The sequence below is a fragment of the Anopheles arabiensis genome, chromosome 3 (assembly GCF_016920715.1).
Source record: "Anopheles arabiensis isolate DONGOLA chromosome 3, AaraD3, whole genome shotgun sequence".
Lineage (NCBI taxonomy): Eukaryota > Metazoa > Arthropoda > Insecta > Diptera > Culicidae > Anopheles > Anopheles arabiensis.
In genome coordinates, this window is record NC_053518.1 from 55,499,993 (window position 1) to 55,513,488 (window position 13,496).

General features: G+C 44.4%; 1 protein-coding gene across 9 annotated transcripts in view; it reads right to left on the bottom strand.

The window, feature by feature from the left end:
* Window positions 1–13,496, bottom strand: part of LOC120901955 (ikaros family zinc finger protein-like) — a 73,272-nt gene that overhangs the window by 16,906 nt on the left and 42,870 nt on the right. For all 9 annotated transcript variants that reach the window (XM_040310343.1, XM_040310339.1, XM_040310344.1 and 6 more), the window contains one exon: window positions 4,659–6,515. In XM_040310343.1, coding sequence (XP_040166277.1) covers window positions 4,659–6,293 — 1,635 coding nt within the window. In that variant the 5' untranslated portion in view covers window positions 6,294–6,515. The remainder of the gene's footprint in view (window positions 1–4,658; window positions 6,516–13,496) is intronic.

Below are 13,496 nucleotides of genomic sequence, written 5' to 3' on the forward strand. Positions count from 1 at the left end.
GCGCTCCGTGTTATGCTCTGTGGAGTCCTTCGGTTATAGTTTTATTGCTCCTTGAAATCGTGCGGAAATATTTATTATGAAAAATATGTTATAATGGTGCCACCCGAAAGTCTTATTTGTCTCAACAGGTTGCTCATCCCTGCCCACTAATCGAATCGAAAATATAAAACAATAATTCTATTTTCCGTTAACTATTGACCCATTTCAATAAAGTTCATTTTATTTTACCGGCTCCGTCGGCTCCGCCGGGTACAATTGCCGACTAGCGGCTCCGGACGGCTCCGACGGCTCCGCACGGCCCCGACGGCTCCATCGGTTCCGACGGCTCCGACCGGCTCTGGCTGCCGACTAGCGGCTCCGGACGGCTCCAGACGGCTCCCAGGTCGGAGTTTTGCACTTACCTTCCGGAACCGCTTCCAATTTTGGCGGAGTTATTCGGAAGCGATTCCGGATTTTTGTTGAATTTACCCATCACTAACGCACACTAAGCGCGGGCCGCTTAGTGTGTGTCGTGCGCTCGAACAAGAGAGATGTTGCGAGCAGTCGGTCGAGCAGGACTCCTAGCAGGGGCACGGTACGGCTGGCGCGCGGCCGAGGATTTTAATGTGTAATTGTACTTGTTAGTTATCTTTGTTATTGTGTACTGTTTATATTAGTGTTGAATAAAAGTACCTGAGTGGCAAGTAACAAAGATGCAACAGTTTCGAAAGTGATGGAAACCCCATCCATCGAACCCATCGTACCCATCAACTTCATATAATTTTGACAGGAGTTTGATGGGTTCGCTACTGGCGATTGCCATGTGTAAACAGGGTTGTACCTGTTTTCGGCAGGGTAGGTAAAAACGTGAAATCATGCAAAAACGCGTTGAAAATTGTCTTGGCACATATTTTTGAAATAGAGATATGCTCATTTGTTACCCATATACGAAGATTCACATAGTTTACATGCACATTTTTTAAAATATCAAACAAAATGTGCAAACATTTTTCGGCAGATTTGCGGTCAGCCAATAGTTCGTTAAGTTTCGTCATTAAGAGAACCAGAATAGTAAACCAATGAAAGATTCTATGGTTGCAGTGTTTATCTAGCCCACTTCTTCTGCTTCTTTTTCTTTGGCTCAACAACCGTTGACGGCCAAGGCCTGCCTGTACCACTTGTGGGCTTGGCTTTCAGTGACTAATTGATTTCCCCCCATAGCAGGATAGTCAGTCCTACGTATGGCGGCGCCATTTATTTGGGGATTGAACCCATGACGGGCATGTTGTTAAGTCGTACGAGTTGACGACTGTACTACGAGACCGGCTAAATCTAGCCCACTAGGAATTTTAAAATCACGAAAAACAAGTAATAATTCATTTAAAGTTAACAAATGCCGATAATAGGTACACGGTAAATGTTGATTTTTTACTGTTCAATGCTGTGAGCTCCTGTCGAAACTCGTAACAGTAACACATTTTTCATTTCTGAATACAGTGAACCCTCTCTTATTTGACACCTCTCTAATTTGAAAAACCTCTCTTATTTGAACATTTTGCACAGTCCCTTGATTTCCAGTACATTTTTGTTTCTCTAATTTGGAAAACCTCTGAAATCTGTGTCCCTCTTATTTGTGTATGGTGTTGCCATGGTTATTGAATGATGTATGCTCAAATTGGCAATCATATGCACAGTTTCCTATAACAGTTAAGTTAAGGCTGCATACTAAATGTTCTTTCTCTTTCTTGTTTGTATGGACCTTTCATTCACTTTCAACCTCTCTAATTTAAAAACCCCTCTTATTCGACAGTCCCATCGCCTCTCAAATAAGAGAGGGTTCACTGTATTCAGTTAAAACTTGATCAAAACACTACAATGTGTATGTCGACACAGAATACGACATTTTTTTGTATCAAATATCACCAATTTCACTACAATGAATCAAATAACCTGAGAGAAAAATGATAATTTGTGAGCCAGTTGAAGCCGTATTTTATAGCCGTCTCTTTCTTCAATGTCTACTTTGTTTGTAACTCTGACTACTTTGTTTGCTGTAAAAACTGACAGCCAAATGACCAAAATTGACAACATATAATTAATAATTGAAGTACTTTTCAACACCTATCTTAGGAAAGTGAGAGTGTTAAAATGCTTGAAACATTTTTGTCAACTTATTTGCATTGTTATAACATTTTCTGACCCGTATTTGTGTTGCCGAAAATAGGAGCACAGCCTGCCTAAAATATGAACAAACTGACGAAAATAGAAACAAAAACAGTGATGGCATTTTCACGAATATCTCTAAAAAGCTCTTTTTTAATCGGCAAATAAAAAATAGCACAACATAATGCGATGTATTCTCGTTCAAAATTACATCACTGTGCAGGTGCAAGGAAAAAGTGTGTATTTTGGTATTTAAGCTTTATTTTGGGATCCTTGCGCATGAAAAAACATCCATCGAAGGGGTTGAAGTTGATAAAATTGCAATTTTCTAATTCATGTTTTGCGTGATAGAAGGAGAAAAATTCGTCATTAGCAACTATAGAAGTGTTGACTATCGCCTTTGAAGTATACTCCCTGATACTGTAGGATCGACTTGTTGCTCACGTCGAAAAGATAGTCTGAAACTATCAAAGACTGTTTCGAAACGACAAATGGCTAGATTTTCACCATGCGGCCGATCTTGGAGAAAAAGGCTGAGTACAGACACACCACGTACCATCTCTTCATTGACTTCAAAGCCGCATATGATAGCTATATAAAAACTATACGAGCTATGAGCTCTTTTGGAATTCCAGCCAAACTGCTAAGGCTAGTTAGAATGAATATGACCAACGTCACTTGCCAGGTGAGGGTGGATGGAAAATTCTCAGGACCTTTTGCTACCACCAAAGGTCTTCGCCATTGGGACGTGCTTGCCTGTCTCCTATTCAACTTGGCGCTAGAGAGGGCCATCCGCGACTCGAGGGTGGAGACTACGGGAACCATCTTCTATAAGTCAACCCAGATCCTGGCATACGCTGATGATATAGACATCATTGGTCTGCAGCTCTCCTATGTAGCAGAAGCCTACCAAGGGATTGAGCAGGCGGCAGAGAGCCTCGGATTGCATATAAACGAGGCAAAGACCAAACTGATGGTGGCAACATCAGCGGACCTACCAATAAATAATCCGAATCTACGTAGGCGTGATGTAAAGATAGGTGAACGCACTTTTGAAGTCGTCCCAGAATTCACCTATCTGGGGTCAAAGGTCAGCAACGACAACAGTATGGAAGCTGAGTTGCGCGCAAGGATGCTGGCAGCCAACCGGTCATTCTACAGCCTGAAAAGACACTGTCCAAATATGACGAGCCGCGTTCGAGAGGAAGATGCTAAAAAGATTCTTGGCCCCCTATGTGTGGAAGGCCAATGGAGGATGACGAGCTATACGAGATGTACGGCGACCTCACTGTCGTACAGCGTATAAAGCTCGCCAGGCTCCGGTGGGCTGGCCTTGTTGTTCGCATGGAAACGGACGACCTAGCCCGTAAAGTCTTTTTAGGCCGTCCACAAGGACAGAGGAGGCGTGGTAGGCCCAAATTGAGGTGGCAAGATGGCGTGGAGGCGTCCGCCATTAAGGCCGGGATAACGGACTGGCAGACGAAGGCGCGAGACCGTGAGCGGTTTCGGACACTCCTGAGGCAGGCCAAGACCGCAAAGCGGTTGTAGCGCCGGATAAGTAAGTAAGTATCCTATAGGTCATACCGTATTAGGATGTGCATACAAAAACATATTTACCTATGTTGACAGTTATACCATGACGAAGTGGCAGCGTATTCGTGATTTGTCCCACGCGCGAATGTTGCAAAAAGACAATTCAATCGTCGTGGCTTGAGATTGGCTTGATAGACAGTCAAAAGGAGTTTAGACCGAGAAACGAAATGACAAGAATCCGCGAAAGTAGCCACAGGTCGCCTGAGGTCCATTCGGGTTCCGAAGGTTATCGCTGCTATCAAAAAGAAGATTTGAATGATTTCATTACGTTCAATAAGACAAATGGCGAAGGAACACGGGACCATTGACTTTATGGCACAAAATATCGTGAAGTAAAGTTTCAGGAGGAGCCGCTATAATGACCAGCTATACAAGATGTACAGCGACCTGACTGTCGTGCAGCGTATCAAGCTTGCCAGGCTCCGATGGGCTGGTCAAGGCTGGTAAAGTCTTTTTAGACCGTCCAAAGGGACAGAGGGGGTAGGCGTGGTAGGCCCAAATTGAGGTGGCAAGATGGCAAGAGGCCGAACGCCTCGGCAGGGATAACGGACCGTGAGCGGTTTCGAGCACTTCTAAGGCAGGTCAAGTACGCAAAGCGGTTGTAGCGCCGGATAAGCAAGTAAGTAAGGAGCGTTCGATTGTAGTGCTTTTAAAATTATACTTTGTTTTAAGTAAAATACGTGAAGGTTTTTGAGTTTGGGGTGATTAATCTTGCCTTGATATATTTTTTGTTCTAATTTTTGACCAAATCCATGCTTAAACACCTTTCTGGAATTGAGTGAACCATTTAATCAATAAACAAAGATAATGTCAACATAACTTTCACAGAAACTATGTTCAATGTTACCTGATACCTTGTTTAGAATCATCCCAATAAACTTAATAAACTAAACTTTAAACAAGAAAATGATATTGTGACTTACCTGCTTTATAGGTATTAAGCTAATCGATGGTGTAATAGGGTTATCAAAAATAATATGCCTTGAGCTTTGTACTAATGTCGGAAGCATCGTATTAGTCGTCGACGACGATGAAGATTGGGAACTGGAAGGAGCGTTTGAATCTGCCGAATGAGGCGAACCAACCGGAGATCCAGTTGACGCTACATTTGGTGTTCCACCATTAGATGGCCGCACAATTGCATGAATGTCCAGCGCAGAAGAGATCGTTGCAGATGTAGATGATGTTGTCGGTGTGTTGCGATCATTGTTGCCACCAGGGCTAGGCCCGTTTGAATGCAGCATAGGAGTTCCGTTGTGCGAGGAGTTCCCTTGGTGTAATTCCTGTTGATTTCCGGCGGAATTTCCAGTACCGGTGGGGCCATCACGACTACAGTTAAGTGGTAAGCTGTTGTCATCATCCACATTATCCATCGAGATTTCGACATGCGGGGTTAGAAAGTGCATTGGCGGTGTGCCGTTGTCTATTGATCGCTGCATAGAATCGGCTGCTGCTGCAGCTGCCGCAGCTGCTGCACTTCCATCGCTAAACGAGGCATTGACAGCGTTCATAGCTGCCAGTGCCGCCGGCAACAAGTTTGCCGGGTTATGTTGATCAAGGGCAAGTAGCAATGACGACGGCGTTCCAGGTCCCGGATTATCTAAATCGATACCGTGCCGATTGAAGAAATGCACTCTCAGTGATTTCATCGTACCTGCCCGATAGCTACATAGGGGACAGGTCTTGACGAGGTCGTGCTGACCAACGTGTTCGTTTTGGAAATGTGCACGCATTGCAATCTGCCGTTGAAACCCTCGATTACAAATTGGACAATGGTACGGTAGGGTTTTCGTGTGCGTCGTGAAGTGTTCCGCCAAATGATCCTTACGGAAGAATCGTTTTTGACATACTCGGCATTCATACGGTTTTACACCAGTATGGCGCATCTTATGCCGGCGCATGTTTGCTCCATTGGAGAACTTCATATTACAGACATCACATTCAAAAAGCTTACGGTTGCCATTGTTGTTGTTATTGTTGTTGATGTGAAGTGGATTATTGTTGTTGATCACGCTTGAGTTGTTATTATTGTGGTTATGATGGTTCAGATTATGTTTGAGATTTTCCAATAATTGAGCTGCTGCGGTACTCGACGTCGTAGTCGTTGCTCCAGATGTAGATTCTGAATTGTCTGACAAGTTGTCGTCTCCTCCACTAATATTACCACCTCCACCACCATTTCCAGTGCTACAATTCCCAGAACTACGTAAGGATGAGATTGTGCTCGAAAGGCAATTTGCTAGCGCGCTACTGTCCATACTAGAATCAACTGAAGATGCGACACGATCGTTTATCTCCCCACAATCCGGTTCCTCTTTAGTGGTAACAGATCCGGCGGCAGCCTTAGCAGCTGCCGCCGCCGCTGCTGCAGCAGCTTTCATAATAATGCTGGCTGGTGGTTCCATCATCGAAGCCAAAGCGGCTACCGCGGCTTCTGCTTCCGATGCAGAGGCTGTAGATGTAGCTGCTGCTTCCGCGTGCTTTAGTAGACCTTGCGTTGTGCGGCGTCTTAGTCCATGTGAAGATGTTCCTGCCGAGTCCGGCTCATTAGTGGACATCGGTAAAATTGAAACAAGACACGGCGTTCGGGTTTGTCCACGGACACTCCGACGCCGTTTATTCGCGGAACGTTTCGTTTTGTGGCGTTTATTGAGCAGATAGGAGACGAGATTGGCAGCGGGCACAATTATTGGAAATCTGTATATCTTGTAGTTTACAATTCCCCCTGCCGTATTGGCAGCTATTTTGTACTTAATTCAATCATATGAGTTTTACTGCTCCTGAAAATAAAGAATACAATAAATATTATAATAATATATCTTGTAACTTCCAAATAAAAAAAATGTAAATATTTTGGTATCACATGCTCTTGGCATTACGTAACCAAAATTGTGAATACAAATACGATCTATCATGTAATTAGTACAAAATTAAGAAATAATAGGACGCGGAATGCTAATGGTTGGAAGCGGAGTTTTTGGGGACAGTCCGTAAGGTACAAGTAGGCGTAACATCTTCGATAGGTGCAAGAAAACATTCAGACCGGAACTCGCCACTCCATAGGATAGGGGATAGGAGTTGCTTATATTTCCTTGCACCTAGTTATCCTACGGGTCTTCTCAATTTCGTTTCATCCATGTGTCGGAATCCGATTCTAACCAGCCGTCACCCGCCTTGGTGTCATGCAAATGGCAGCCTTGGAAGTTTCTTGATAACGGTCTTCTGTTTATGTCAACTGAACGTACTCAACATAAGGTTGGATAAATGGGAAGGATTATACGAAAATGATTTCTTTTGTTGGTTTCTCATTTCTTAGCTTGAACCATAAAGATTGAACCTAAAATTATGTGTTTTGATTCTTTATTAAAACAGATACTTTTATATTTTCGAAACATCAATATTTTAGCTATATCGAGTGATAAAACATCTCAAATAACTCAAACGGCGATAAAACATCCTTTTTTGTTTGCTGTAAACATGTTTTTTTCATATTATTTAGTTTTCCACTGTTAAATCAACTGGGGTTGAGCAGTGGATATGGCTATCGGACTGTAATGGTTTTTTTTAACTGAATTGAAATTTTCAACTGCATATCCCACTGCTCGAGATTTTAACCACGTTGCTATGGCGGCAAACTCCATTCCACTCCACTGCTATATCGATCTTATTTGAAAGTTTCTGTTACCGTATTAATACACGATGCGCAATCTCAGATTGCGCATATATTCGTTTTATCAAAGCATATGTCATTTCGCGTAGCCAACCCTGAGCTATAACCGTCATTTCCATACAATTTCAGATTGCTCCAAGATTGTGCATAAATTTTCAAGATTATGTGTCCGAGATATATAAATATTTTTTGACAGATAAATATATCAAAACGATCCGTTTGACAGATAAATATATGCGCAATCTGAGATTGCGCATCGTCTATTGCTACGGTTAGAAAAGATTTGATGGGGAGCATATATACAGGGCGTTCGGGATAATTTTGACAGTTACATTTTTGTTTATAACTCGTGATTTTGTTTATAACTCTGGCCCTACCCACAGGAGCTGAGGTCATCAGGTTTGCAGACGATATTGCACTGACTGTCGTAGGAAATAGTGTAGAGGAGGTCGAGTTGCTGTCTACGGATGCTGTCGGCAGGATTGACGATTGGATGCGAGAAATGTAGTTGGAAATAGCACACGCCAAAACGGAATTTATTCTCATAAGTAGCCACAAGGAGGTCCAAAAAGCGCACATAATGGTAGGCACTAAGCAAATAGAATCTATAAGAAGCCTCAAATACCTTGGAGTTATCATAGATGACAGATTAAAGTTCCGAAAGCACCTTGAGGAAGTTTGCATAAAGGCCACAAAAACTGCAAACGCGTTGGCTAAATTTACACCCAACATAGGTGGTCCAAGCAGCACAATAAGACGCTTACATGCCAACGTAACCATTTCTAATATAAGGTATGCAGCACCAGTATGGGCACACATACTAAGAAATAAACCGAACCAGTACGCTATAAATAAGGTGCACCGAAAAATGGCCATACGCGTTGCTAGAGCGTATCGTACCATCTCATATGAAGCAGTATGCGTAATTGCGAGTATGATGCCCCTTTGCATCACCCTAGAGGAGGACTCCGTAAATTTCCAGAGCTCATGCGCGGGAGATACTCGTGCTGTATCCCCAAAGGTGGCAAATGAGGAGTCCATGCGAAGATGGCAGGCGGCTTGGAATAACGCTTGTAATGGGAGATGGACCTTCACGCTAATCCCCGATGTAGCAATGTGGATAAACCGGAAACATGGTGACGTGGATTATTTTGTCACGCAGATGCTCTCTGGCCACGGGTGTTTCAGGAGCTACCTCTACAAATTCCGGCACGCTTCTTCACCTCGATGCCCAGTATGTAAGGACAAAAGCGAGACTGCGGAACATGTAATGTTCTACTGTCCACGTTTCCTAGAGGAGCGCCAGCTGCTTGACACGAAGTGCAGAACCGCCGTAAGACAGACCAACCTAGTGCAGCTGATGCTACATAGCGAAGAGTTGTGGGAAGCTGCAACAACATGTATGAGACTGATCCTGACAAGGCTGGACCAACTGTGGAGAGGAGATCTGGACCTGGGACGCGTGTGAACGTGGTACGGTTTGGAGTGTTTTGTATGTGTGCCCCATGGAGCAGTATGCGAAGTAGTGTGTGTGCCCCATGGAGCAGTATGTGAAGTGCTTGGTGTATTGATTGTGAGCTCTATAGCTGTGTGATGTTTGATAGTACTTTTGATCTTTCTCGCGAACTCTGGTTCATTGTGCAATAGCGAGGATGCAATGCTAATGCATAAGCCCTTCCCCAAAAGCATACCGAAAGGTGAACCCATGAGGAAAGGGTATATGGCCCAAGGAGGGGGTTTACTGGGTAAGAATCCCATGTCAACACCCGTGCGACAACGGGTGTCTTTCGAAGATTCCCCCTCCTTGTAAAAAAAAATAATAATAAAACACACACACACACACACACACACACACACACACATTTATTTATACATATATAATTTTTTATATTTTTTTTATATTTATATCGAACACAACTATTGGGTTCGGCTCGGTTAACGTCGGGAGGATGACGGAATGAAAGAGCTCAGACTTTTTCATGATTTTGTATGACTTTGGCTGTTTTGGACCTCACGTTTCGATGCTTGCATTCGGATCGACCCGAAAGGTTCAGTCCGAGCATCCACACATGAGGTCCAAAACAGCCGAAGTGGTACAAAATCATGAAAAAGTCTGCTCCTCTGCGTTCCGGCGCCCACCCGACGTTTACCGAGCCGAATCGAATAGTTGTGTTACTTGTCGCTGTGATTGCCTTGTCCTTGCCTTTAGATCCTGATGAGTGAAGCATGCATACCTTCCGGGTACATTCATGGTATAAACCTTTCGCTCTTACGTTCTTGGCGAAGATATAATCGTATGCTATCGGCTCTGCATTCGGCAGGGGGAAGCCCGTGGGCGTTGTATGTTCGCGGGCAGTAGGTACAATAAAGCATAAGCGACTTTGGTCGAGCCAAAGTAGGTTCAAGGCCCGGCCGGAACTCGCTGCACCAACGGGTCGATGTCACTTATGCTTCATTGCACCGACTGTCCCGTACCACGGGTCGAACTTGATTTCGATTTTGACCTTACGCTCAAGCTACACGCTTGGGTCGGAATCGATTCCGATAGACTCGCATCCGAATCCGGGTTGCGTCGAGAAATGAATCGTTTGACTCAATACTAGTCATCAGTACTCATACACATGCCTAAAAACATGTTTACAGCTGCGGTAGTGAAGTATTTTATTGTATTGTATTGTTACGGCTATCCGTCGGCTGAAAAATAACAAGGCACCCGGAACCGACGGAATTGCAGCTGAACTGGTCAAGAATGGAGGTGCACGACTAGAAAACGAGATTCATCAAATTGTTACTGAGGTGTGGGATAGCGAATCGATGCCTTGTGATTGGAATCTCGGCATCATCTACCCCGTATACAAGAAGGGAGACAGGTTGGACTGCAACAACTACAGGGGTATTACGGTGTTGAATACTGCCTATAAAATATTCTCCCTGATCCTTCAGGATCGCCTTGTCCCGCACGTCGAAGAGATAGTCGGAAACTATCAAAGAGGATTCCGAAACGGAAAATCAACCACTGATCAGATCTTCACCATGCAGCAGATCTTGGAGAAGATGGCTGAATACAGAAACGACACATACCATCTCTTCATAGATTTCAAAGCCGCATACGATAGCATAGCCAGGGTAAAACTGTACGACGCTATGAGCTCATTTGGAATCCCGGCCAAACTGCTAAGGCTAGTTAGAATGACTATGACCAACGTCACATGCCAGGTGAGGGTGGATGGAAAACTCTCAGGACCTTTTGCTACCACCAAGGGTCTGCGCCAGGGGGACGGGCTTGCCTGTCTCCTATTCAACTTGGCGCTAGAGAGGGCCATCCGCGACTCGAGGGTGGAGACTACGGGAACCATCTTCTATAAGTCAACCCAGATCCTGGCATACGCTGATGATATAGACATCATTGGTCTGCGGCTCTCCTATGTAGCAGAAGCCTACCAAGGGATTGAGCAGGCGGCAGAGAACCTCGGATTGCAGATAAACGAGGCAAAGACCAAACTGATGGTGGCAACATCAGCGGACCTACCAATAAATAATCCGAATCTACGTAGGCGTGATGTAAAGATAGGTGAACGCACTTTTGAAGTCGTCCCAGAATTCACCTATCTTGGGTCAAAGGTCAGCAACGACAACAGTATGGAAGTTGAGTTGCGCGCAAGGATGCTGGCTGCCAACCGGTCATTCTACAGCCTGAAAAAGCAGTTCACCTCAAAGAACCTGTCGCGACAGACGAAGCTGGGACTATATAGTACCTATATAGTACCAGTACTCACATACGCCTCTGAGACATGGACACTGTCCAAATCTGACGAAGCCCTCTTAGCCGCGTTCGAGAGGAAGATGCTCAGAAGGATACTTGGCCCCGTATGTGTGGAAGGACAATGGAGGAGCCGCTATAATAACGAGCTATACGAGATGTACGGCGACCTCACTGTCGTACAGCGTATTAAGCTCGCCAGGCTCCGGTGGGCTGGCCATGTTGTACGCATGGAAACGGACGACCCAGCCCGTAAAGTCTTTTTAGGCCGTCCACAAGGACAGAGGAGGCGTGGTAGGCCCAAATTGAGGTGGCAAGATGGCGTGGAGGCGTCCGCCATTAAGGCCGGGATAACGGACTGGCAGACGAAGGCGCGAGACCGTGAGCGGTTTCGGACACTCCTGAGGCAGGCCAAGACCGCAAAGCGGTTGTAGCGCCGGATAAGTAAGTAAGTAAGTATTGTTACGGTCTTGGCCTGCCTGGTCTCGGGCCTTTGTCTACCAACCTGTTATACCCGATTTAATGGCAGACGCCTCCACGTCATCTTTCCTCCACAATGTAGGTCTACAAGGCCTGCTCTGTCCTTGTGGACGGCCTAAAAAGACTTTACCGGAACCTGTCGAGCTTGATACGCTGCACGACAGTGAGTTCGCCGTACATCTCATATAGCTCGTCGTTATAACGGCTCCAGGTCATAGCGGATTGTCCTTCCACACATACGGGGCCAAGAATCTTTTTGAGCATCTTCCTCTCTAACGTGGCCAGAATGGTTTCATTAGTGTTCCAGCTACACCTGCCTTGAACTCGCCGTTGACGATTTGGCACGGTTCATGTCGCAAACGTTGAATGCGTGTACACTATTCAAGCGTCTGAAACGAGTCCCTCCCTGGGGTGACCGGCACTTACAAAGGCTAAAAAAAGCTAAGGCCTCTGCACATTGCGACTGTCGGGTTCGAAGGTGTCTCGCCACGTCTAGGTCACCGCGCACTCGCTTTATCGGCGATACAATCGGAGCTGCTACCGGGCGTATGTGTGCCGTATAGCTTTGCGCTAGCGCGGAAACTCTCGAGAGCTTTGGAAATTTGTTGACGCTAGGCGAAAATCGTCTGATTTCCCCACCTTCGTCAGCTACAACCGACAGAGCGGTCATACCCCGTTCGCAGTTTGTGACATTTTTGCCTCAAGGTTAAGCCGCCACATTTTCTCCGGCGGTAACAGATGAGAGCCATATACAGGGTTTTCGAGGATTATATAGACATGTTCAGCGAGTTGTAGATTCGTTCAGGCATATAATAGACTCTTTCAGCGAGATATAAAATTGTTCGGATGTAGGCGTAGACATGTTCAGCGATTCTGTAGTACTGTCATTTGTTTTGTTTACACACTGTGCCGCAGGGTTCTATTTTTCATTCTTAAAAGTCTAAAAGTAGCTAATAATCATTCCTCAAGCTGGTTAATACATAAATTAATTGAAAAAAGCATATTTTTTCGAAAACCGTTTGTTTACCTTCTGATGAGAATGATGCAAGCTGCAGTCCAAGGGGTACGAAAGTGACAGCTCTACAGTATAACCGAACATGTCTACACCTACATCCGTTACAAGCCCAACCGAACGTCAAGTGAAAAAAACCGTTAAAAACTTTCCCAGTATCAATCAAGAACTTATACAAAATAACCTGTTCAAACCAAAAGATATTACACAAATTCTTAAAAGATTCAAACCGAAAAAATCATCGGATATTGACAACATAAATAACTACACACTCAAAAAGTTACCTCCAAAAGCCATTATATACCTTAATACCATTCTCAATGGTTGCTTAAAACTTGGCTACTTTCCAAATGCATGGAAAATAGCTAAAGTTATCGCGATACCCAAACCAGGCAAGGATCCCATTCAACCAGAAAGGTACCGACCGATTAGCCTTCTTAGTTGCCTAGGTAAAATATTCGAAAAATTGTTAGAAAGCCGAATTCAACAACAACATAATCCCGGAAAGTCAATTTGGTTTCCGTCCCTCTCTTTCTACCACACACCAACTCCATAGATTAACAAACAATATCATACATAACACATGTAATAGAAAATCAACCTTCAAGTTCTTCTTGATACTGAGAAAGCATTTGACTCCATCTGGCATCAAGGTTTACTTTCCAAACTCATCAAACTAAATTTTCCCAGCTACTTAATCAATATAGTAAATTCGTTCATTTCAAATCACCAAAACAAAGTACATATTTTAAACAGTACATCAAGTACATATACGCCAAAGGCAGGTGTTCCTCAAGGCAGCGTTCTGTCGCCTTTACTTTTTAATATATATATCTCAG